The following is a 24,235-nucleotide window of genomic DNA, read 5'->3' on the forward strand; positions in this document are numbered from 1 at the left end:
AGACAAGAGTATAATTAGACAGTAGTATAGGCCCTGTTCTTTGATTCTCTGCAAACCTGAAACCTGCTGAGGTTTGGGGGGCATGTTCATATTGATCATAAGACAGATTTTGGAAAATATAGCTATTTCTCCACTCATTCCCCACACAGTGACAGCTATAGTTTTTAAGAGATGTCTCAAGTTCAGCAGGGTCCCAGAGCAAAAATTCTCCAGAAGTGAGACAAACTATCAATGTCTGAGGGAAACAATGATACAGAAAGGTCTGAGCGTTCTTCACAATAACCTAGTCACTCTAGTATAGTGGGAGGTAGACTGCGGAGGGTCCCCAGCCTATGAGAGCAGGATGCAGGATATGGATGGACTGAGAATGGTAGCTGGATCTGAAGGTCTTTGAGAATCCAAGTGACCAGACCTCAAAGCATGAGCCCATAGCAAGTAACATGGACAGCAGCCACAGAACCCAACACTTTATCCCCAAGTCTCCCCTAGTGCAGGATAATGCACAAGCCCTCCAGCCAATGATCTGCCCAGGAAAAAGGAAAGAAGGGGGAAGAGAAAACATCAGTACAATCCAACATTTACACAGTGCACTAAATTTTAAACAGGCATTAACTAGTTATCCTTCATTATCAAGGTTAGATTTTTCTGCAGTCAGGGGAAGCAGGGCTGATGAGCATATCAAATTCAGCTGGGGAAAAGAAACAAAATTATGTCTCTGCACATTTGAGTGTGACTGTAAATTTTTGATGTATCTTATATTTTCAAATTTTTCAAATTCAATAATCTGAGGTTATAATTATACTCTTGAATTATAGATAGTTTGTTATCAGATAATTTAGAATGAAAAAAATGCTTCGTATATGGATTCCTTTCCTACACATATAGTATCAATTTTTTTCTAAATACTTCATAAACACTGGTATGCTATATTTGTTATATAATTATTAATTTTACATTAATAATTATATTCCTCAAATAATTTGCATTCATATTTTATCTGATTTATCAAAATTGTGAGAATAAAAATTAAAATATTACTCTAAACTATGTTTCTGTCCATCAAGCCATCCATACTAAATTCACTCTTCTGCATGACCTGGGATGGTCAAATTATTTTAGTCATTATTTGCAAAAATTGAATATTGATCATTCTCAAGCTATTCCACTTAGTTCAGCTGGCATCTGATTGACTGTCTCCCAAGTTTGCAACACTAGGTTTTCTCCTTTAATGCTGTCCATTAGTTTATTCAACTAGCAACATAACTGGAAAACCAGTGATCACTTCCTTGAGTTTGGCTCCTGGGTCTCCATATCCTGGAATTGCCACACAGGCAGCTCATGTAAGGGTAGTGTTAACCAACATCTAATTAGTAAGAATGGACAGTTTCGTTTTGTATTTTGGAGTTATTTTTCGTATTTGATCGATTTTTTAAAAAGATTTTATTTATTTATTTGCCAGACAGAGATAATAAGTAGGCAGGGAGGCAGGCAGAGAGAGGGGGGAAAGCAGGTTCCCTGCTGAGCAGTGAGCCCAGTGTAGGGCTCCATCCCAGGACCTTGAGATCATGACCTGAGCCGAAGGCAGAGGCTTAACCCACTGAGCCACCCAGGTGCCCCAAGTATTTGATTGATATTTTACTTGACATATACATCTGCCAAGTATGGATGTTTTTAATTCAAAATCACACCGATTATTATTTTATGGTGACCTTTATCTTCTGATTTTAATTTTTACTTTCAATCTAATTATTTTTTCCAATTATGCATTTTCTATAAATTTAGTTGGTATATCTTTGTCCCCAATTCCTTATTTTTATAAAAAAATAATTTTTGATTATTTCTGCGAAAGTATGTTTCTTGTAAACCATGTGTGTCTGCTGTTTGTTTTTTAGAACAAAGAGATTATTTACCACCTGAGGAAACAGGTAATTCTTAAGTTTATTGTGTAATGTTTACTGTGTTTTGATGTTAACTTGGAAGACAGTCACTGAGATTATCTAGCTTCTCAAACTGTGGCTTTGGATTACTTTCTATGAAGCACAGATTGCTGTGTTTTTTTTTTTTTTCTTTCAACCCCAATTTGTTCTACATCTTGTTTACTTAAACTATTATTATTATTAACAATCAGTATACCCACTTTTTCCACTTCACATTCCTTTTTAAGATATTACATTATGTGCCAGTTTGTTGTGAAATTGCATAAATTTGTAAATCATGTCAGCATTTATCCTCTCCCTTTCCACAGCTAAGTGTTTAAAGGTGATGTTTCAGGAACTTCTCTTATTGGATTCAAACCCAGGTCTGCTTCTGCTTTCTATGGGGACCTGGGAAAAATACCTAACTTCTATGGGATTCATGATCCTCATATTCAAAATGAGGATAGTAATAATACTTATGTCACATAAACAACTGAGCTTGACTGGGTAATGTGAGAATTAAAAACCTTCTCTCACCTGAAGGATGGAGAATGGATCCTAGCATACAGTGTTTGCTGTTAATAAGACTGTTTGCACTGTAGCACCTTCTCAGTTCAGAAGTTCTTCCAAAATTGTATTTTGTGGCATTATATTTATAATTTCTGAATAAAAACATATGGATAGTAATTCTAATATTTTTCAGTCTGAAGGTTGTGATAGTATGTATTGATATTTTATTCAATGGCAGCTCAAGTGAGTGCCTTTTCTTTGTTTGGATTAATAAACAAATCTTCCTCCAAGATTCTACAGAAGCCTCCATCTGGTTTTCAGATTTTCAGAACGCTAGAACTTAATATGCTGAGTGTGCCTTTAAAAAAAAAAAAACCCATTGGTTTGTTCTAGCTTCCCGTATATATTGGATGGAAAGAAAAAGAAAGAGAGGCCATGCTAGAACTTCATGGTTACTCTCTATATTCAATTTTATTTTCAAATTTAGAAAGACTAGTAATTTTACAGTTGAGTGTAAAAGTCTGTATTGCTCATTCAGCAGGTAGGGGAGAATACCATCTCAGGTTCATGTTCTGCCTTTTTTTTTTAATCAGTCATTATTCTAAAGAGTGCTAGTTTTGTTTGGTTTGGTTGGTTTATTTCCTTGATTTCCTGAATTTCTATCCTATTTTTTTCAGTTACTTCAGTTGTATGTCTTTGTACAAATTATTTTTTATTGCCTCACATATCATTATTGTGTTTACAATTCCCCAAGTATTTCCTTCAAACTTTAATGAGTGTCGTTGAATTAATCTTTGCTTTCAAGACAAACCTGGCTGAATGCCATGAACCTCTTCATTCACTAATTTTATTGTCTAAGATTCTGATGATATATGATCCTGCCCATTCATTCAGACTCCAGCATATTATACCGTGGGACAGATATTGATGATATTGAACAGAGATTATATTTCAGGGTATATCATCTGCATGATGTTGCCCAAGGGCCTTCAGGATGTGGATCACAGAGCTGTAAACCCAACTTCTGTTAGCTCACGGTCTCATATAACTCTGTACAGTTGTTATAGTGTAAGAGAGCCAAATGCCCTATGCCAGTTCTTTCCAAGTAGTCTTTAGCAATCTCACTTTTTTGTTGTTGTTGTTCAATTGACATCATCTCAATGATGTCTACCCTGATCAACATATCCAAAATTGCAATCTGTTTCCCCTCATCTTTTTTTTTTTAATGTATTTATTTATTGCATGTTTAAGCTTTGTTTCTTTTTTTTTATATAATTTTTTATTTTTTATAAACATATATTTTTATCCCCAGGGGTACAGGTCTGTGAATCACCAGGTTTACACACTTCACAGCACTCATCTTTTTTTTTTTAATGATTTTATTTTGTTTTATTTATTTATTTATTTATTATTATTATTATTATTTTTTACTTATTTTTATAGAGAGCACATGCACATGCCAGGGGGTTGGGGCACAGAGGAAATGGGAGAGATAGAACCTCAAGTAAGCTCCATGCTCAGTATGGAGCCCAATGCAGGGCTCAATCTCATAATCCCACGATCATGACCCGAGCCCAAATAAAATGTCAGATACTTAACCAACTGAGCCACCCAGCTGCCCCTCCCTTCATCTTTGAACTTCCAATCCATAGCCTAGATGTATGTTTATTCTTCTTTCCGTTACATGTGTAATTTATTTACTTGTTATGTTTACTGCTTATGGTTTGTCTCCTCTACGAAAATGTAAGCATCACGAGGGTAGGCATCTTTGTTCTTTGACATACTTGAATTTCCCAACTGCTTAAAATGATGATGATATATAATAGATTCTGAATAAATATTTGTTGAATGTTTTTAAATATCTCTCTAAAAATATTTCTCAAGGACACAGATAATATCTTATTCACTTTTTAATATTTAATGCAAGATGTATGATTCAAACATAATAAATCCAACAAATATTTGTTGAACTGCTTTAAAAAAGAACACTAGCAATTTACTTCTAAATTTGCTTTTGCCTTATTGCCCTTTTGTTTTGGTCAGTTTAGCTGCTTTCTTTGCTTACTTTTCTTGTTTGTTTGGTTATGGCAAATTGCGTAGTGTATCTTCCATTAATCTTAGTAGTCAACAAAACTAGGTGTTAGATTGTGAAATTTCACTCACAGTTTCAGTGTCTTAAGCAACAGAGTCCATCTGGTAATCTGATGGGTCTTCTGGTGTCACAGGTGGGCTCCAACTAGATGACTCCCAGAAGAAAGCCTGCTTTGATGTTAAATGTATGAGGTCCCAGAATCTGCCACTCTCTCTTCCTTTGATCTCATTCCTCTTCTTTGTCTGGAATTTGCTTCTATCTTTTTCAATCTTTGATGTTACTTCCATGGCAATGAGTTCATTCCTCCTTACTGGCTATTCCTCTGGCCCTGTTTAAATTTTGGAGTCTTCCTGTTTAGAAAATTCCTTTTTCTGTAGGACTTGGATTTCTGATATTTTTGAAGTTTCTCATGTGTGAATATTTGTCTCACTTAACCTTTGATAGTCCACTTTGTAATGAAAGGTGTATGAAAATAGATTCAAACAGCTGTCTTTTTTTTTTTCGTTTTTTAAAACTTATACTGGCTTTGTGTTTGTTGAGCCATATACAGAGTCCATGGCCTTTATGGAAGAAGAGCTCATCACTGACCTTGGGAATGTTCTCAAAGGTCAATGAGTTTCTGCCATTTCAAATGAAACCAGAAATCCCAATTTTCCTGTGGAATCTCTTGATTTTTAAATATTAGCCCAAATTCAAATAGTTAAAAATGAAAAATATGAAATAGGCCAAGTGAGATAATAGCAGTCCTAACATTCTCCAGGGTCACAATTTTATGGCTTCTGCTCTACTATTTGACTTGATCAATGACTCAGTTTGAAACTTCTTTGGAATGTCTGATCTCTTTAACTTTAAAAAAGCATATTGTGGGGGCGCCTGGGTGGCTCAGTGGGTTAGGCCGCTGCCTTCGGCTCAGGTCATGATCTTGGGGTCCTGGGATCGAGTCCCGCATTGGGCTCTCTGCTCGGCGGGGAGCCTGCTTCCCTCGCTCTCTCTCTGCCTGCCTCTCCATCTACTTGTGATTTCTCTCTGTCAAATGAATAAATAAAATCTTAAAAAAAATAAAGCGTATTGTGCATATGATGTCTTATTTTTTGTCTGTACTTTGGGGTCACATACTGAGAGATGGTAATTGGTTACATGTTAACCAAAAGTTACCTCTTCTTCATTGCTTCTATAACCTATTCTTTCACAAATTCCCAGCATCCCCTTATTTCTGGATAAGAAATGTCCTATGTCTCTTTTACAGTGGACAGAAGGTGAGCAATATCTGACCCAGACACAGCCCTGCATTGAAAATGAGGGAACACTAAATGGCATTTCTAAAGGCTTATTCATGTATTATTTTAGAGAGAGTGCAGGGGGAGAGGTAGAGGGAGAGGAAGGAAGAGAACCTCAAGCAGACTCCTCACTGAGTATGGAACCCAGCATGGGGCTTGGTTTCATGCCCTTGAGATCATGACATGAGCAGAAACCAAGAGTTAGAAGTTTAACCAACTGAGCCACTCAGGCACCCATAAATGGGTATCTTTTTACACACTCAAAAACATCAGGAGCTAACACAGCCCAGTTGGTTCAACATGTATTTATAATTTGTTCTGAGTGAGCTTACAATAGTTTTACCTTGGGTTTTTATACAATGGGTTAAATTTTGTCTGCTTTAGTGCTCAAATAGGGAGCTCATTGGAAATCCTATCTTCAGTATCCCTCATATACCAGGCACCCAGGTGCCCACCTTTGACCACCACTTTGACCACCTTCCAGTTCCATTCTTCCTCATGGTGCAGTCAAGGAGAAACAGCTATAATAACCTGCTACCACCCTTATAAACCATGATCTTCCTACACAGCGCCCCAGAAACTCTTGCCTAAACCGTTCTGAAAGTGTTTTGAGGCCCTGAATGGCTCTCTCCCTATCTGCCCTCCTCAGGATGGACCACAGAATGACAGGTCTGAGCTGTGGCCAGGTGGCAGCTGTTTACACCATGGACAGGGCTTGACCATCTGGGATGTCACTGGGAAGGTACATTCGTCAAAGCAGGAGAATAGAAGATATTTTATTCAACAGTTTGTCAGCTTATTTGTAACCCTTTAAATATTTAAACTTATGGTATGTGGACCTCAATTTGTACTCTTGCCTCAGGCTCTACACATATTCAACTGTGGCCTGGCTAATTCTATAATACTTTATTGACGTTATAATAATTCAGCCCAAATTCAGCCAGACTCAAGATATCTTATTAGATGATTAAAACCTGCTACCACCTCCACCAATAGCAGCTGAAATAAAATAAGGAGTTTTTTCATTTGTTCTTTTAGTTCATGCTAATAAAAACAAAGATTTTTTTTTCCACTTTGTGATATAATGGTAATACTGAAATACTCCCTTCATCATGTTTTTATTCCAGTTTGCCGTTATAAAACTTGGGGAAACACAGAAAAATCCACAAATCACAACAATCTTAAATTTAAAAAACAGAAAGAAGAATGGCAGGGATTAATGTGGTTTCAAGTCTTGAATACATGCAGAGGCCAGAATTAGGGCCAGAAACAGTGCTTGTATCTTGACAGAGTATCTCTTTCTCAGAGGAATGTCTAGTCACCAGAGGGATCTCCAGTTGAGCCACTGCACAGATCTGAGCTCAAATCTTGTTTCTGTTCCATAATAGCTACTGGGGTATGGGGATGGGGAGCCGCCAACAGTCTCTCTTGCCTTGGTTTTTTTGTAATGTAAGACAATGATTTCCCTCACAAGGTAGCTTTAGAGGTAAAACAAAATCACAAAATATCAACAAAATAGTATTTCATGTTTTCTCCCTTCCCGTTTCTTCCTCTTTATTTCCACTTTGCACCTACTTATTTTCTTTTTCCTTATTTTATTTTCTTTCATTTATTTTCCTCTACATAGGCCTCCTACTTTAGTCCTCAGCTGAGTTTCCAAAGGAAACAGGATCAATAACAATTACACTGCCACATGATCTGGAAAACTGTTTCCTTAGTGATCTGTGGTTATTTTGATCACTAAATAAGTAGTTGTATTATGTCTGGCCAGTCCTTTAATCATGTCTGAGTTCTAAGAGAAGTGTCCTTTAGGCCATGTCAAGTAAGGGTGGTGGCAAGAAGTGGCCTTCAAGCATGGCAGACCTATAAAGAACTTCTTATAGAAACCAAAGTTGGTCATCAATTGTTATGTTTTATAATTACAGAAAGAAGCTTCTTTCATTTACTTAACATATATTCATGAACTCCACATTTTGTACCAGACACATTTCTATGAAAATAAAAAAGAAAATGTTAACCCTTATGATGAGCTTGAATGTTATGACTGGGGTGGGGATGAAGAGATAGACAATTAAAAATAAGTAAATTAAATAAAATTCTAAAGTGATAAGTGTTTTTGAAAAAAAAAACTATGAATAAATACAAATCATAGGTTGTAATTTTAGCAGAAAATATAAGAAATATCTTTAAAGTCACATATTCTTTCTATTGCCTCAGTTTCTCCTTAAAATACTTCTATATGTGTTACAAAATTCAAAATGTTTTTAAAAAGTGGTTACTGTGGGGCACCTGGGTGCCTCAGTTGTTAAGCATCTGCCTTCAGCTCAGGTCATGATCCCAGGGTCCTGGAATCAAACCCCTCATCGGGCCCCCTGCATGGCTGGAAGCCTGATCCTCCCTCTCCTACTCTCCCTGCTTGTGTTACCTCTCACTGTGTCACTTTCTGTCAAATAAATAAGTAAAATCTTTAAAAAAGTAGTTAGTGAAAATTAAGGGTTCCCTCTTCATTGAACTCATTCTCTTATGATCTGCCTTATCTGTCCTTGTAGTCACTTCTGGAGATTTCTGTCTACATGCTGTCTTCTGTCAAGTCCATGCTTTCTTTCTAATCTTAAACACAGACATTCTTATAATGCAGGGCATATTGTTTTTCTTTTCCTTTAGCAATTTATATTAGAAATAGTTCCACATCAGGGTATATAGGGCTGCCTCATTCTTTCTAATGGCTGCATAATACCTCTGTATAGTTTTGTCAAGCACACACACCAAACAAGGTGAGTCCAAAGCCAAGACATGACCGACCCACCTGTAAAGGTAAAGAAGCCACTTTTAGATTCAGATGGACTGTGACTTACAGAGTCAACAAAGGCAATAGTAGCTAAATACTGCTGCCCACCTGTCCCACGAACTGAAAAAAATTATGCTTAAAAAAAAAAAAAAAGAAAAGAAAAAAAAAAGGAGAGGTCGGATGACCACAATATAAGCTGGGAGGTTTCCTTGTTGCTATAGCTCCTACTCTAGTTATTTCAGTCACTAAATAAGCAGTTGTATTATGTCTGTCCTTTAATCATGTATGAGTTCTAAGAGAAGTGTCCTTCAGCTAAGCAATTCTTGATGACACAGCTCTATTCTGAAAGTACAGGGCAAAAGTGCTTCATGCCTTATCAGAACCTAGGAGGCAACAAGAAACTGTGTCATGACATCCTCCCAAGGGACAGGTGCGGTGAATGGGAAACAGCCTTGAAGCTTCTAATTGCAGGCCTCCAAATTCTGTTGTTTCAGAAAGATCATAAAGCATGCTGTCAAGACTCAGATCAGCTACTGTGCAAAGCTATGGCTGTGTGGCCCATGTAGATAGTGGGAGGTCATCAGGGCACCATGGCAGAGCTGTTCCTTTAAAGAGCTTAGCATAATTATATTTTTTTTGTTCGTTTGTTTTAAAATATTTAATTATTTATGTGACACAGAGAGAGAGATCACAAGCAGGAAGAGAGGCAGGTGCGGGTGGGGGAAAGCAGGCTCCCTGCTGAGCAGAGAGCCTAATGCAGGGCTCAATCCCAGGACCCTGAGATCATGACCAGAGCCAAAGGCAGACGCTTAACTGACTGAGTCACCCAGGTGCCCCTAGCATAATTCTTAATTAACCCCCTTGTGAAGGACTTTTGGGGAATTTCCACTATTTTATTATTCCTACCATATATCCTATTACACATATTTCCTATGACCATAAGATAAATTGCTAGAAACAGAACAGTTGGGTTGAAGACCACATGTTTACAATTTTGAAGACATTGTTCTTTTGCTAATGTAATGTTAATTATCATCCCACTAATAATGGATGAAATAGCTCTGGTTTCTCCATACCCATGCCAACATTGTAACGTTTTTAGTTTTTGCAATCTAAGTGAATAATATCATTGTAGCATGAATTTTCATTATTTTTCTTTTTGAGTTCAGTTGAGTACCTTTTCATATATTTGAGAGCAATTTGTATTTCTTACATCCATTTTCTTTATTTCTCCTTTAAGTTATCCATTAAGAATTATTTGTAGGAGATTTTTACTTATTAATTGAATTTTGAAATAATTTTCTAAGTTACTGGGGTAGTGATATCACTATATATGTATTCTTATGGAAGATTATGTGGAAGTTTTAAAAAAAATTATATGGGTATTTTTCATATGTTTTATTTCCAGGCTTCCGAAATTCATGTCAGACTTAGAAGAACCTCCCATTATCCTTGATTAAAAAGTACTATCTCAGGGTACCTGGGTGGCTCAGTGAGTTAAAGCCTCTGCCCTTGGCTTAGGTTATGATCTCAGGGTCCTGGGATTGAGCCCCGCATCAGGCTCTCTGCCCTGTGGGGACCCTGCTTCCCACTCTCACTCTCTCCCTGCCTTTCTGCCTTTTGGTGATCTCCGTTTGTCAAATAAATAAGTAAAATCTTTTTAAAAAAGTACTATCTCATATTTTCCTTAAAATTTTGATAGAACCTACATTTGAAGATATATGTATACATATGCATTTTTAAATGTTTATAGGGTTTAATCTAACCTAGCTTTTTAAACTAAGTATTATTATAATATATATATATATATATATATATATATATATATATATATATTTTGTAAAATGCCTTTTCAATATATATGATGTGGTAATATGCAAAATCATGTATTTAAAAAAATTTTAATAGTTCTGGTGCCTGTAAAATGGCTATATAAACAGGATCACTGAGCACTTTTGATAGGAAAAGAATTAATGGATTATATGAATCTCAGAGAAATGGGCCCTTATTAAGATCCTAAAAATATCTCTTTTCTAAAATCCATCTGCTCCAGACCAGAAGTGAAGCAAATTTCTATAGTCTTTCTCACATGCATTTGGAGAAAATCATATAGGCTGAGTGATGTGAACTAAGATGACATTTCAATGAGAAGCAAAGGATCTACATTCTTTCTGCTTCTTTTGATTGATTGATTGATTGATTTTTGACAGAAGATTCCCAGCCCTAGGTGGGAAGAGAAACAAGCAACTTAATATATCTTAATGTAACAAAAGCCTTCTCCTTTCTTTTTTCCCACAGACAGGCATGATGTCATTCATTGATATCCATAGATAGTCTAAGATGGAGAGATGAAAGTTACCATATTTTCTTGAAATTATTAGCTCATAATGTTAACATTTTAAGAGGAATTTTGATTTTCATAATATAATGAACCTTGGTATAAGACTTGAAAGGCATAACTTTAGAACAGCGATGTTCTAAAGGATCATAGGAACCCAACGGCCTGATTTTAGTTTTCCTCCTAGCTGGTGGTATCCAGGGTGCATATGGGCACATACAGTCCCATGACAGAAATCAAATCAATGACCTAGATTCTTATTAATAGACATTGTTACAAAATAATCTCTAGATTTAAATATTTATTTATCTTTATTCCTGCCAATAGGGTGCTATTATTGCTTCTGGGTAACTGAAATTAAGAGTTTTCATTTCCTGGATTTATACAACTAGTTAGTGGTAAAGTGGCAATTAGAACTCAAGACCCCCATTCTACTGCTCTTTCCTTTACACATAATCTTTAAGGTGAACTTGCAAAGACTGGAGAACTCCAGTTGTTCCAGAAACTGGAACACATAATTCTCATGTTCTAGTACAGTCAATTTCTAATGTCACCATTAGAGTCAATCCGTCTTCTTATATGGTCACTGGGGCAAGCTGGCTGGGCACTCTGGAGGGGCTTGAATTCTCTGAAACAGAGTTTACTTCCAAGGAATTCACCAAGACATTTCTTTCCTAGGAGACTCTTTTTATAAGGCAAAGTGAAATCCAGGCATTTCCTGAAGAAACCTGTTCCAGTTTCATAAATTGAGTGACATCACTGGATTTCATTTCCCTCAAATGTTGACATTCATTTTAATGCCACTCAGCTGTGATCCCATAAACATTCTCTACACAGGAGAGATAGGTAGACATAGGCTTAAAAATAAAGGTTAAATCAGGCAACTGGGAGAATTTTAGAACCATCTCCTAGGCAGGTAGAGTTACAGATGATTTTGTTTTCTATTGTCCTCAAGTTCATGAAAGATATCTCTTTAAATATTATGTGTATTCTTTATGTTTTTTCTTTTTTCAATCACTTTCAACCACTTTAAATCACTTAAACCTGACAAAGAGAGATGATTGATATTCATAGATTTCCAGTTATCAGCAAATAAAAAAAAAATCTACCTGGTGTGTTTGAGTCAGAATGGCAAATTCTTTTTTGAAGCTAATGAATAGCATAATTTATCAATAGTATGCTAAGCTAAAGGTAGGATCAAAAGAGGAAATCTTTCTTATAGCTCATGATGGTGATTGATAAAAAGTAAGTCAGACACTAATTTTTCAATTATCTATCTCCACCCCTGCTGTTCTAGAATGTACCCCACTGGTGAGTGGAATTGTCAACGAACAGATTTTCCCACCATCTGTCCAGCAATCTCCTCCCTCCACCTGCCCACAAGTCTAAGCTACAGAGTAACTGTTCTAAAATAGTACTTTTCAAATGGTAGGGTGTCACCTGGAGGATTTCTAAAACAAATTTTTGAGCTCTTCTCCCAGAGTTTCACATTCAGCAGGTGAGGGGGGGGTGCTGACTATTTTCATCTATAATAAATCCCCCAAGGGATGTTAATTGGGCTGACTCCTAAAACAGACATTCAGAATTGCCATGCCACCATCCTGCAAAAAGTCCTATAAATTCTCCAACACAGGAACTCTGTCTCAGCCAACTGTGTATATTTATTGCCTAGAAAAAAAAGTCTGATACAGAGCAGGGGCATGTTTGTAGAACTGAAGAACTACTTGCAAAGATGGATAACTTTTGTCTGCCAGTTTACCGAACTTTGTGTCATCTTCTTTGTGTTGTAGTCTCGGTGCATTTCTTGCAGTCATGCAAGAAAGCAAGAAAGAAATGACTCTTCGTGTATGCTATCAAAAGTCTGCATAGAAATGAAGGTTAACTACAAGTGCTATAGTGTGCGTTTTAGATTCCTTTGAGTTTTATTTATCTCCCCTTTTTCTTCAGGAATATGTGACATATAATATTATATTAGTCTAATTGCTGTATTTTTCCAGCTAATTGAAATTGATTTTTGAAAAAAAAAAAAAAGAACAACTGAATATAATGATAAGATTATGCAGTGATACAGGAAGGTGATACAGGAAGGCTACAAGCAGGAAAAAAAAAATTAAGTGAAAAAGAGATTTCCTGATTTTAAAATATACACAATTTGCTGAGGTCCCCTTGTTGCCAAGACACTTTCCCCCCACAAACATTGCTCAGATTGCCTTCTTGGACTCTTCCACTGAAGGCTGTCTGGGCTTAGACAGAGAAGTTGAGCCCAGGGTAAGACTTGCCATGGCCCCCCATCTTCTCTCAATTGGTCATTTGTTTGCTGATTTTTTTTTTCTTTTTTTGACTGATGCTGAGTAAGGCACCTGGGGACCTGCAGGGAGAGTCCACTCACCTCATAGTCGATGTCTAAGGCATCTGCCTCGCCCTTGGTGCGGAAGTGCTGTGTGTGTCTGTCCACAGAGAAGTTCACCTGCTTGCCAACCCGCTCAATGAGGACGGAGTGCCAGTGCTGATCATCCAGCAGACTTCCCAGGGTGGCTGAAGGTGGGCTGCTGCTGAGCCGAGGTTTGCTGTCATCTGTGAAGGGGAAAGGAAGACTGGATGGCATTCGTGCCCAAGGGCACGTGCATGCTAGAATATTCCGCAAGCAACGCCAACTCTCTTTATCCTAAAGGTAGAGAATGACTCTCTCTCTCTCTCCAGAGCCAGAACCCTATTGGGTTTGTAAAGGAATAACATATTCTGTCCACAGATTTAAGAAACAAATTCTAGGTCAGCTGATATATACATCCCCTTCTGGATATGAAAGGATATGCTTTCAGAGCATGAACAGTTAAGTAATAAAATGCACCATATCCTAATGTTCATCAGTAATATTGAAAACAGAGAATATCACACTTAGAAATAATACATATTCTTGGTGTTTGAATGGTTCTTGAATGGAGAAAATGAATCTTGACTTATGCTTTGGAGGAAAAGTAAATTCTGGGTAAGTAAAGGGAAGGCAGTGGGCACCGAGTTAGGCAAGTCTGAAGGCAAAGGCAAAAGTGAGGAAAGAATCATTTTAGCTGCAATTTTCAAGTGCCTACTATATGAACAGCACTTAAGTTAGAAGCTTATACCCACCATCTTTAATCCCCCAGGGGAAAATTATTATCTGAACTTCGTGAATAAAGAACGTCCAGATCAGTGAGGTTAAGCGCCCATGGCCCAGGGGTGCAGCAAGCATTCAAATCCAGGTCCTCTGACCAGCCTTGTCTCTCTGTCTGTGGCATGGGCCATATGCATAGATTCTGTCTAGACTGAAGATGCCCTAAACTTGGCGTGAGAGATTAACCCTAAACTTAGGCTGTGAGAGATTCAGGTGGAGAGGCACATTTTTCTATCAGGCCAGGCTAGTTCTCCCTCCCCTCGGCCCCTCCTCCAATTTTATGGAAGTTCCTGCCAGTACCATTTTGTCAAAAAGATTACAGCATTTTTCCCCCTTCAGAATAGCTCAGATTTAGCCAAATGAAAAGTTAAATGCAATTAATTAAGACTTACGTGTAAACTTTCAAGTTTGTGAATGTTTTATTGTTTGGTCCCCTTAGAAACTGAAAGCTAAATGTCTCCCACTTCTCTCCTAAGATGCGTTTTACCAGAACAGCTCCAACAGTCTGCTCAACAGTGTGGCATTAAGGAGGCAGGAGCTGCCATTTTCCCTGTAGGCTGCTCACTCCCACCTCCATTATGGCCCGATGGCACTGCTTCCTGCACTGAACAGCACTTGGTTGATTCCGACGGGGGTGGTGGAGGGCATCATACTTATTGTAGATGAAAAATGATAGATGGTGCATTCATTGCTGACTTTTTTCATTATTTATTGAAAAACTTTTAAGTTCTTGCAATTAGTCAAATTATGCTAATGATTAAAAGTTATTTCTTCTTTTTCTTTCTCCTTCCTCCCTTCCCTCTCTCCCCTTCCTTTTTTCTCTCCCTGCTTCCTTCTTTCTTCCTTCTTTCCTTGCATAAAACGGGTACTGTGATATATAAAGGGGATAAAGGAGTTCAAAGGTACATTCCCCTCCCCCAAAGTCTTTTTTTTTTTTTTTAAGATTTTATTTCTTTATTCGACAGACAAAGATCACGAGTAGGCAGAGAGGCAGGCAGAGGGAGAAGCAGGCTCCCTGTGAAGCAGAGAGCCCGATGCGGGGCTCAATCCCAGGACCCTGAGATCATGACCTGAGCCAAAAGCAGAGGCTTTAACCCACTGAGCCACCCAGGCGCCCCCCCACCCCAAAAGTCTTAATGCAGTCTCTCAATAAGTAAATTGATAAAGTGTGCTGGTGGCATATAGTGTTTACTGTTAGGAGCTAAACAAATGCAGGGTAGGGAGTTGTGAAGCTCCCATAGAGCAGTGACAGGTCTGAGATTTGGCAGGAAGAAGGAGCAATAGCACACAGCCAGGAGAAGCCTGTGCCAAGACTCAGAGGTGCAAAGAATCATGGTGGGGGAGTCCATGTAGTGGTTCTGTGACCATGCCAGCCTGGCTGGTATCATCCAGGACTAGGGCACTAGTATGTGTGAGGTAACTGCATATTTTATTTACCTTTAAGGAAAGGACATCTGATGAATTAGTAAATCAGAAGTCACTAACTCAAATCAGTGAGGATGAGAAGAGAGAGTCTTTAATTTTTTCTGTTGTTTCCTTCCTCTTATATAAAAAAAGATCATTATGGCAACTGCACGAGAATTTGATTAGAAGGCAAGTAAGACTGACAGTAATCTAGATGGGAGACCAAAGAGAGGGCAGGAAGGATGGATAATAAGGTGGTGGCCTCTTTTGGATATTGTCACTTGGATATTGAAAGGGAGGTGATAAAGGGAGACTCCCCTAAAGGTAACCTCTAGGGTTTTTTTTGTTTTTTGTTTTTTTTACCCCCTTGAGCAGATGGGTGGAAAGTGGTATCAGTCATGAGACACGTACAAGACAGAAAGAAAGAACACCCTCTCTTTTTCTTCACACAATGTACACACACACACACACACACACACCCTTTATTTATAAAATAAAATTTGTCCAGGGGTTAATGAACTATTGAAGGAAACTTAGTGTGCCTTATAAACAGTAGGTTTCGATGTTTAAAGCAGCAATATCCACAATAGCCAAACTATGTAAAGAGCTTAGATATCCATCCATCAACAGATGAATGGCTAAAGAAGATGTTATATATATAGATATAGATATAGGTATAGATATAGATATAGATAACACACACACAATGGAATACTATGTAGCCTTCAAAACATGAAATCTTGCTATTTGCAACTATGTGGATGGAACTAGATGGTATTATCCTAAGCCAAATAAGTCAGTCAGATAAAGACAATTATCATATGATCCCCCTTATATGTTGAATTTGAGAAACAAGACAGAGAGAGGATCATAGGGGAAGGGAGGGAAAAATGAAAGAAAAAACCAGAGAAGGACACAAACCATAAGAGACTCTGAATCTCAGGAAACAAACTGAGGGTTGCTGGAGGGGAGTGGGTGGCTGGGTGATGGACATTGGGGAGGGTATGTGCTATGGGGAATGCTATGAACTGTGTAAGACTAATGATTCACAGACCTGTACCCCTGAACCAATAATACATTATATGTTAATTTAAAAAAAAAAAAGAACTCAGGGTAGGGGAGGCACTTCAAAAACGTGATAATGTTAATATTTTTAATAATAGTGGTACTTGATGTTACTGAACCAAGTTTGGCAGAGTAGTTGCTCAGGAGACAATGAAAAAGAATCAAATCACAATTCTTTGCAAAGGAGAAAAAAACCAAAAAACAAAAAACAGTCGGTTCAGGTAATAAGCCAAGTGAAATTAATATTAGAGGTTTCACTTTGATGTGTGCCTCAATTTTCATCTTAAAAGGAAAAAAATATTTAATAATTATTTCTTAACAATAAGTCAGAAACATTAAACATTTGAAAATGTAACTCCACTGTAAGTCACAGAATGAAGGAAAAAAGGAAAAGGAATCACATCCTTTCTCTCTACTCATTTATTCTATGTGTTGCTTTTGGTGGATTTTAGTGGATATACTGAGTACTTTCAGAGAGCCAATGATAATGATTAAAACCACATATCTAAATATTTTTTCTATACTATTATTCCAGCTTCAAATGATGAATTTAATTATAAATGTGTCAAAATGACTATATATATTTTTTAAAGATTTTATTTATTTATTTGACAGACAGAGATCACGAGTAGGCAGAGAGGCAGGCAGAGAGAGAGAGGAGGAAGCAGGCTCCCTGCTGAGCAGAGAGCCCGATGCGGGACTCGATCCCAGGACCCTGAGATCATGACCTGAGCCGAAGGCAGTGGCTTAACCCACTGAGCCACCCAGGCGCCCTGACTATATTATAATATTCATATGCTAATCTTCCATATGCTAATCTTCCATATAACCACCACAGGTAATCATGGTTATTAATCGCCTGTTTCTCCTTCCATTAAAAAAAAAAAAAGGCTTATGCAAGTCATATATACTTTATTTTTTTTTTAATTTTATTTTATTTTTTCAATGTTCCAATATTCATTGTTTATGCACCACAGCCAGTGCTCTATGCAATATGTGCCCTCCTTAATACCCATCACCAGGCTCACTCAACCTCCCCCCACAACCTCCAAAACCCTCAGTTTGTTTCTCGGAGTCCACAGTCTCTCATGGTTTGTCTCTCCCTCTGATTTCCCCCAACTCACTTCTCTCCTTCTCCCAGTGTCCTCCATGTTATTAGTTATACTCCACAAGTAAGTGAAACCATATGATAATTGACTTTCTCTGCTTGACTTCACTCAGCATAATCTCTTCCAGTCCCATCCACGCTGATACAAAAGTTCGGTATTCATCTTTTCTAATGAGTAAGAACCAGTGTGGGGGCTCGTTGGCCTGTGAAGGGACCAAAAGGGAACTTCCATCCTCGGGTGAGCTTTCTTTGGCTGCCTCATGGAGCTTTGTGACCCTTGCAGGACCCTGCAGGCTACGCACATGACATTGTCCCCCTGCCCTCCCCACCAGTGACCCCGTTTTGCTACACATTTCGGGCAACCCCACATAGCTTCCAGTAACCAGGCAGATGTGGGATCCCATTCTTTGAGCAATAGCTGAGGCCAACTGGACCTCAATCCCAGTTAATGATAAGGGAGAGAAAGTCTGCTGCAGGCTTTGGGGGAGTTTCCTTCTTTCTTGCCTTCCCCCTTTCTGGTCTGGCTGTCAGGAGTGTCAGCTTTGGGAAGAGTCTTTATCCTGTTGATGTCCTTGAACTTCTGACTACTCTGTGCCTGCCCCCCAACCACTCCTGGGCTTCCAGCAACATCAGATTAAAGAAAGCCTTTTTGTGGAAGCTGGAAAAAAAAAAAAGGCATGGAGTCATAATCCTCCATCGTATAAATGGATCACATCTTCTTTATCCATTCATCTGCTGAAGGGCCTCTTGGCTCTTTCCACAGTTTGGTGACCGTGGCCATTGTTGCTATAAACACTGGGGTACAGATGGCCCTTCTTTTCACAACATCTGTATCTTTGGGGTAAATACCCACTAGTGCAATTGCAGGGTCATAGGGAAGCTCTATTTTTAATTTCTTAAGGAATCTCCACACTGTTTTCCAAAGTGGTTGCACCAACTTGCATTCCCACCAATAGTTTAAGAGGGTTCCCCTTTCTCCACATCCTCTCCAGCACTTGTTGTTTGCTGTCTTATTAATTTTGGCCATTCTATCTGGTGTAAGGTGGTATCTCAATGTGTGTGTGTGTGTGTGTGTGTGTGTGTTTTAAGATTTTATTTATTTATTTATTTGACAGAAAGAGATCACAGGTAGGCAGAGAGGCAGAGAGAGAGGAAGAAGCAGGTTTCCTGTTGAGCAGAGAGCCCAATGTGAGGCTCCATCCCAAGACCAGGGGATAATGACCTGAGCTGAAGGCACAGGCTTTATCCCAATGAACCACCCATGCGCCCTCTCAATGTGGATTTTATTTGAATCTCCCTGATGGCTAATGATGGTGAACATTTTTTCATGTTTCTATTAGCTACTTGTATTCTTTTATATATATGTGTGTGTATGTATATTTGTATATATATATACTTTATATGTATATATATACTTTATATGTTCATATATACTTTATATATGTAATTTATAAATGCAATATATAAGCATTGTATATATGCATATAGATAGCAATATATGCAAGACAACATATAAGCAAATACATGTATTCTTTATTTCTCCTCATTTAATTTTTTACCCTAATGGTGAAATACACTGCACATTTTTTTGGACCTTTTCATTTTTACTTAATCTATCCTAAGAATTTTCTTACATCAGTATATAAAAGTTGTCTCAGTCTTTTTTGAAGTTGCATAGTATTTATTGAAACATACATATGATATATATGTATGTGTATATACACACACATATATATATATATATATATATATGCTATATGATATATATGTGTGTGTATATATGTATATATATATATATATATATATATATATATATATATATATATATATGCCAGTTTCCTATTGATACATATTTAGGTATTCTATCTATTGTTGATAACTAATACTGCTGAAATACCTTATATGTAGCCATCATTTTAGATGTGTGCAGTCTTTCTGTCCCATGCATTCTTAGGTAAAGAGTGAATGGTCAAAAATTTTCACATTTGCAATTTTGACTGGCGCTGGCCAATTGTCCTCTACAAAAGTTGTGCCTGCCCAAACTCCTACCAGCAATTTATGAAACTGACTTTTCTCCACAGGCTTGTCAAGAAAATATGTTGAAGTTTTTGGAATTCTGCCTATTCAATAGACAAAAACAGTATATTTCTTAGCAGTTTTAATATACATTTTGAATGAGTTTGGAAATATTTTCATTTTTTTTTAATTTTTAATTTTTTATAAACATATAATATATTTTTATCCCTAGGGGTACAGGCCTGTGAATCGCCTGGTTTACACACTTCACAGCACTCACCAAAGCACATACCCTCCCCAATGTCCATAACCCCACCGCCCTTCTCCCAACCCCCCTCCCCCCAGCAATCCTCAGTTTGTTTTGTGAGATTAAGAGTCACTTATGGTTTGTCTTCCTCCCAATCCCATCTTGTTTCATTTATTCTTCTCCTACCCACTTAAGCCCCCATGTTGCATCACCACTTCCTCATATCAGGGAGATCATATGATAGTTGTCTTTCTCCGCTTGACTTATTTCGCTAAGCATGATATGCTCTAGTTCCATCCACATTGTTGCAAATGGCAAGATTTCATTTCTTTTGATGGCTGCATAGTATTCCATTGTGTATATATACCACATCTTCTTGATCCATTCATCTGTTGATGGACATCTAGGTTATTTCCATAGTTTGGCTATTGTGGACATTGCTGCTATAAACATTTGGGTGCACGTGCCCCTTTGGAACACCACGTTTGTATCTTTAGGATATATACCCAGTAGTACAACTGCTGGGTCATAGGGTAGCTCTATTCTCAGTTTCTTGAGGAACCTCCACACTGTTTTCCAGAGTGGTGGCACAAGCTTGCATTCCCTCCAACAGTGTAGGAGGGTTCTCCTCTCTCCGCATGCTCGCCAGCATCTGTCATTTCTTGACTTGTTAATTTTAGCCATTCTGACTGGTGTGAGGTGGTATCTCATTGTGGTTTTGATTTGTATTTCCCTGATGCCGAGTAATGTGGAGCACTTTTTCATGTGTCTGTTGGCCATCTGGATGTCTTCTTTGCAGAAATGTCTGTTCATGTCCTCTGCTCACATCTTGATGGGATTATTTGTTCTTTGGGTGTTGAGTTTGCTAAACTCTTTATAGATTTTGGATACTAGCCCTTTATCTGATATGTCATTTGCAAATATCTTCTCCCATTCTGTCAGTTGTCTTTTAGTTTTGTTCACTGTTTCCTTTGCTGTTCAAAAGCTTTTGATCTTTATGAAATCCCAACAGTTCACTTTTGCCCTTGCTTCTGTTGTCTTTGGCGATGTTCCTAGGAAGAAGTTGCTGCAGTTGAGGTCAAAGAGGTTGCTGCCTAGGTTCTCCTCAAAGATTTTGATGGATTCCTTTCTCACATTGAGATCCTTCATCCATTTTGAGTCTATTTTTGTGCGTGGTGTAAGGAAATAATCCAATTTCACTTTTCTGCATGTGACTTTCCAATTTTGCCAGCACCATTTATTGGAGACTGTCTTTTTTCCACTGGACATTCCTTCCTGCTTTGTCGAAGATTAGTTGACCATAGAGTTGAGGGTCTATTTCTGGGTTCTCTATTCTGTTCCATTGATCTATGTGCCTGTTTTTGTGCCAGTACCATACTGTCTTGATGATGACAGCTTTGTAATAGAGCTTGAAGTCTGGAATTGTGATGCTGCCAACTTTGGCTTTCTTTTTCAATAGTTCTTTGGCTATTCGAGGTCTCTTCTGGTTCCATATAAATTTTAGGATTGTTTGTTCTATTTCTTTGAAAAAATGGATGGGATTTTGATAGGGATTACATTAAATGTGTAGATTGCTTTAGGTAGAATAGACATTTTCACAATATTTGTTCTTCCAATCCAGGAGCATGGAACATTTTTCCATTTCTTCATGTCTTCCTCAATTTCTTTTCATGAGTACTTTATAGTTTTCTGAGTATAGATTCTTTGCCTCCTTGGTTAGGTTTATTCCTAGGTATCTTATGGTTTTGTGTGCAATTGTAAATTGGACTGACTCCTTAATTTCACTTTCTTCTTTCTTGTTGTTAGTGTAAAGAAATGCAACTGATTTCTGTGCATTGACTATATCCTGACACTTTACTGAATTCCTGTACAAGTTCTAGCAGTTTTGGAGTGGAGCCTTTTGAATTTTCCAAATATACTATCATATCATCTGTAAAGAGTGATAGTTTAACTTCTTCTTTGCCAATTTGGATGCCTCTAATTTCTTTTTGTTGTCTGATTGCTGAGGCTAGGACTTTCAGTACTATGTTGAACAGCAGTGGTCATAACGGACATCCTTGCCATGTTCCTGACCTTAGCAGAAAAGATTTCAGTTTTTCTCCATTGAGAATGATATTTGCAGTGGGTTTTTCATAGATGGCTTTGATAATATTGAAGTATATGCCCTCTATCCCTACACTTTGAAGAGTTTTGATCAGGAAGGGATGCTGTACTTTGTCAAATGCTTTTTCAGCACCTATCGAGAGTATCATATGGTTCTTATTCTTTCTCTTATTAATGTATTGTATAATATTGATTGATTTGCAGATGTTGAACCAAACTTGCAGCCCTGGAATAAATCCCACGTGGTCGTGGTGAATAATCCTTTTAATGTACTGTTGGATCCAATTGGCCAGTATTTTGGTGCTAATTTTCACATCTGTGTTCATCAAAGATATTGGTCTGTAATTCTCTTTTTTGATGGGATCTTTATCTGGTTTTGGGATCAAGGTGATGCTGGCCTCATAAAATGAGTTTGGATGTTTCCTTCCATTTCTATTTTTTGGAACAGTTTCAGGAGAATAGGAATTAGTTCTTCTTTAAATGTTTGGTAGAATTCCCCTGGAAGCCATCTGGCCCTGGACTTTTGTTTGTTTGGAGATTTTTGATGACTGTTTCAATCTCCTTACTGGTTATGGGTCTGTTCAGGTTTTCTATTTCTTCCTGCTTCAGTTGTGGTAGTTTATATGTCTCTAGAAATGTATCCATTTCTTTCAGATTGTTGAATTTGTTGGCATTGAGTTGCTCATAGTATGTTCTTATAATTGTTTGTATTTCTTTGGTGTTGGTTGTGATCTCTCCCCTTCATTCATGATTTTCTTTATTTGGGTCCTTTCTCTTTTCTTTTTGATAAGTCTGTCCAGGGGTTTGTCAATCTTATTAATTCTTTCAAAGAACCAGCTCCTAGTTTCATTGATTTGTTCTATTGTTTTTTTAGTTTCTATTTCATTGTCTTCTGCTCTGATCTTTATGATTTCTCTTCTCCTGCTGGGTTTAGGCTTTCTTTGTTGTTCTTTCTCCAGCTCCTTTAGGTGTAGGGTTAGGTTGTATATTTGAGACCTTTCTTGTTTCTTAAGAAAGGCTTGTACTGCTATATATTTTCCTCTCAGGACTGCCTTTGTTGTTTCCCACAGATTTTGAACCATTGTGTTTTCATTATCATTTGTTTCCATGAATCTTTTAAATTCTTCTTTAATTTCCTGGTTGACCCATTCATTTTTCAGAAGAATGCTGTTTAGCCTCCATGTATTTGGGTTCTTTCCAAATTTCCTCTTGTGTTTGAGTTCTAGCTTCAGAGCATTGTGGTCTGAAAATATGCAGGGAATGATCCCAATCTTTTGATACTGGTTGAGACCTGATTTATGACCCAGGATGTGGTCTATTCTGGAGAATGTTCCATGTGCACTAGAGAAGAATGCATATTCTGTTGTTTAGGGATGGAATGTTCTTAATATATCTGTGATGTCCATCTGGTCCAGTGTGTCATTTAAGGCCTTTATTTCCTTGTTGATCTTTTGCTTAGATGATCTGTCCATTTCAGTGAGGGGAGTGTTAAAATCCCCTACTATTATTGTATTATTGTTGATGTATTTCTTTGATTTTGTTATTAATTGGTTTATATAGTCGGCTGCTCCCATGTTAGGGGAATAGATATTTAAAATTGTTAGGTCTTCTTGTTGGACAGACCCTTTGAATATGATATAGTGTCCTTCCTCATCTCTTATTATAGTCTTTGGCTTAAAATCTAATTGATCTGATATATGGATTGCCACCTCAGCTTTCTTTTGATGTCCATTAGCATGGTAAATTGTTTTCCACAGCCTCACTTTAAATCTGGAGGTGTCTTCGGGCTTAAAATGAGTTTCTTGGAGGCAACATATAGATGGGTTTTGTTTTTTTATCCATTCTGATACCCTGTGTCTTTTGATTGGAGCATTTAGCCCATTAACATTCAGGGTAACTATTGAGAGATATGAATTCAATGCCATTATATTGCTTGTAAGGTGACTGTTACTGTATATTGTCTCTGTTTGTTTCTGATCTACTACTTTTAGGGTCTCTCTTTGCTTAGAGGACCCCTTTCAATATTTCCTGTAGAGCTGGTTTAGTGTTTGCAAATTCTTTCAGTTTTTCTTTGTCCTGGAAGCTTTTTATCTCTCCCTCTATTTTCAATGATAGCTTAGCTGGATATAGTATTCTTGCTGCATGTTTTTCTCGTTTAGTGCTCTGAATATATCATGCCAGTTCTTTCTGGCCTGCCAGGTGTCTGTGGATAGGTCCGCTGCC

The 24,235-nt window shown here is 37.7% G+C and overlaps 1 protein-coding gene across 2 annotated transcripts in view; it reads right to left on the bottom strand.

Annotated features, from left to right (window-relative positions):
- The window catches only part of CNTNAP5 (contactin associated protein family member 5), an 842,021-nt gene that overhangs the window by 445,810 nt on the left and 371,976 nt on the right, over positions 1–24,235 (bottom strand). For both annotated transcript variants that reach the window (XM_059166599.1, XM_059166598.1), the window contains exon 6: positions 13,311–13,495. In XM_059166599.1, the coding sequence (XP_059022582.1) occupies positions 13,311–13,495 (185 nt within the window). The remainder of the gene's footprint in view (positions 1–13,310; positions 13,496–24,235) is intronic.

The sequence above is a fragment of the Mustela lutreola genome, chromosome 3, assembly GCF_030435805.1.
Source record: "Mustela lutreola isolate mMusLut2 chromosome 3, mMusLut2.pri, whole genome shotgun sequence".
Taxonomy (NCBI): domain Eukaryota; kingdom Metazoa; phylum Chordata; class Mammalia; order Carnivora; family Mustelidae; genus Mustela; species Mustela lutreola.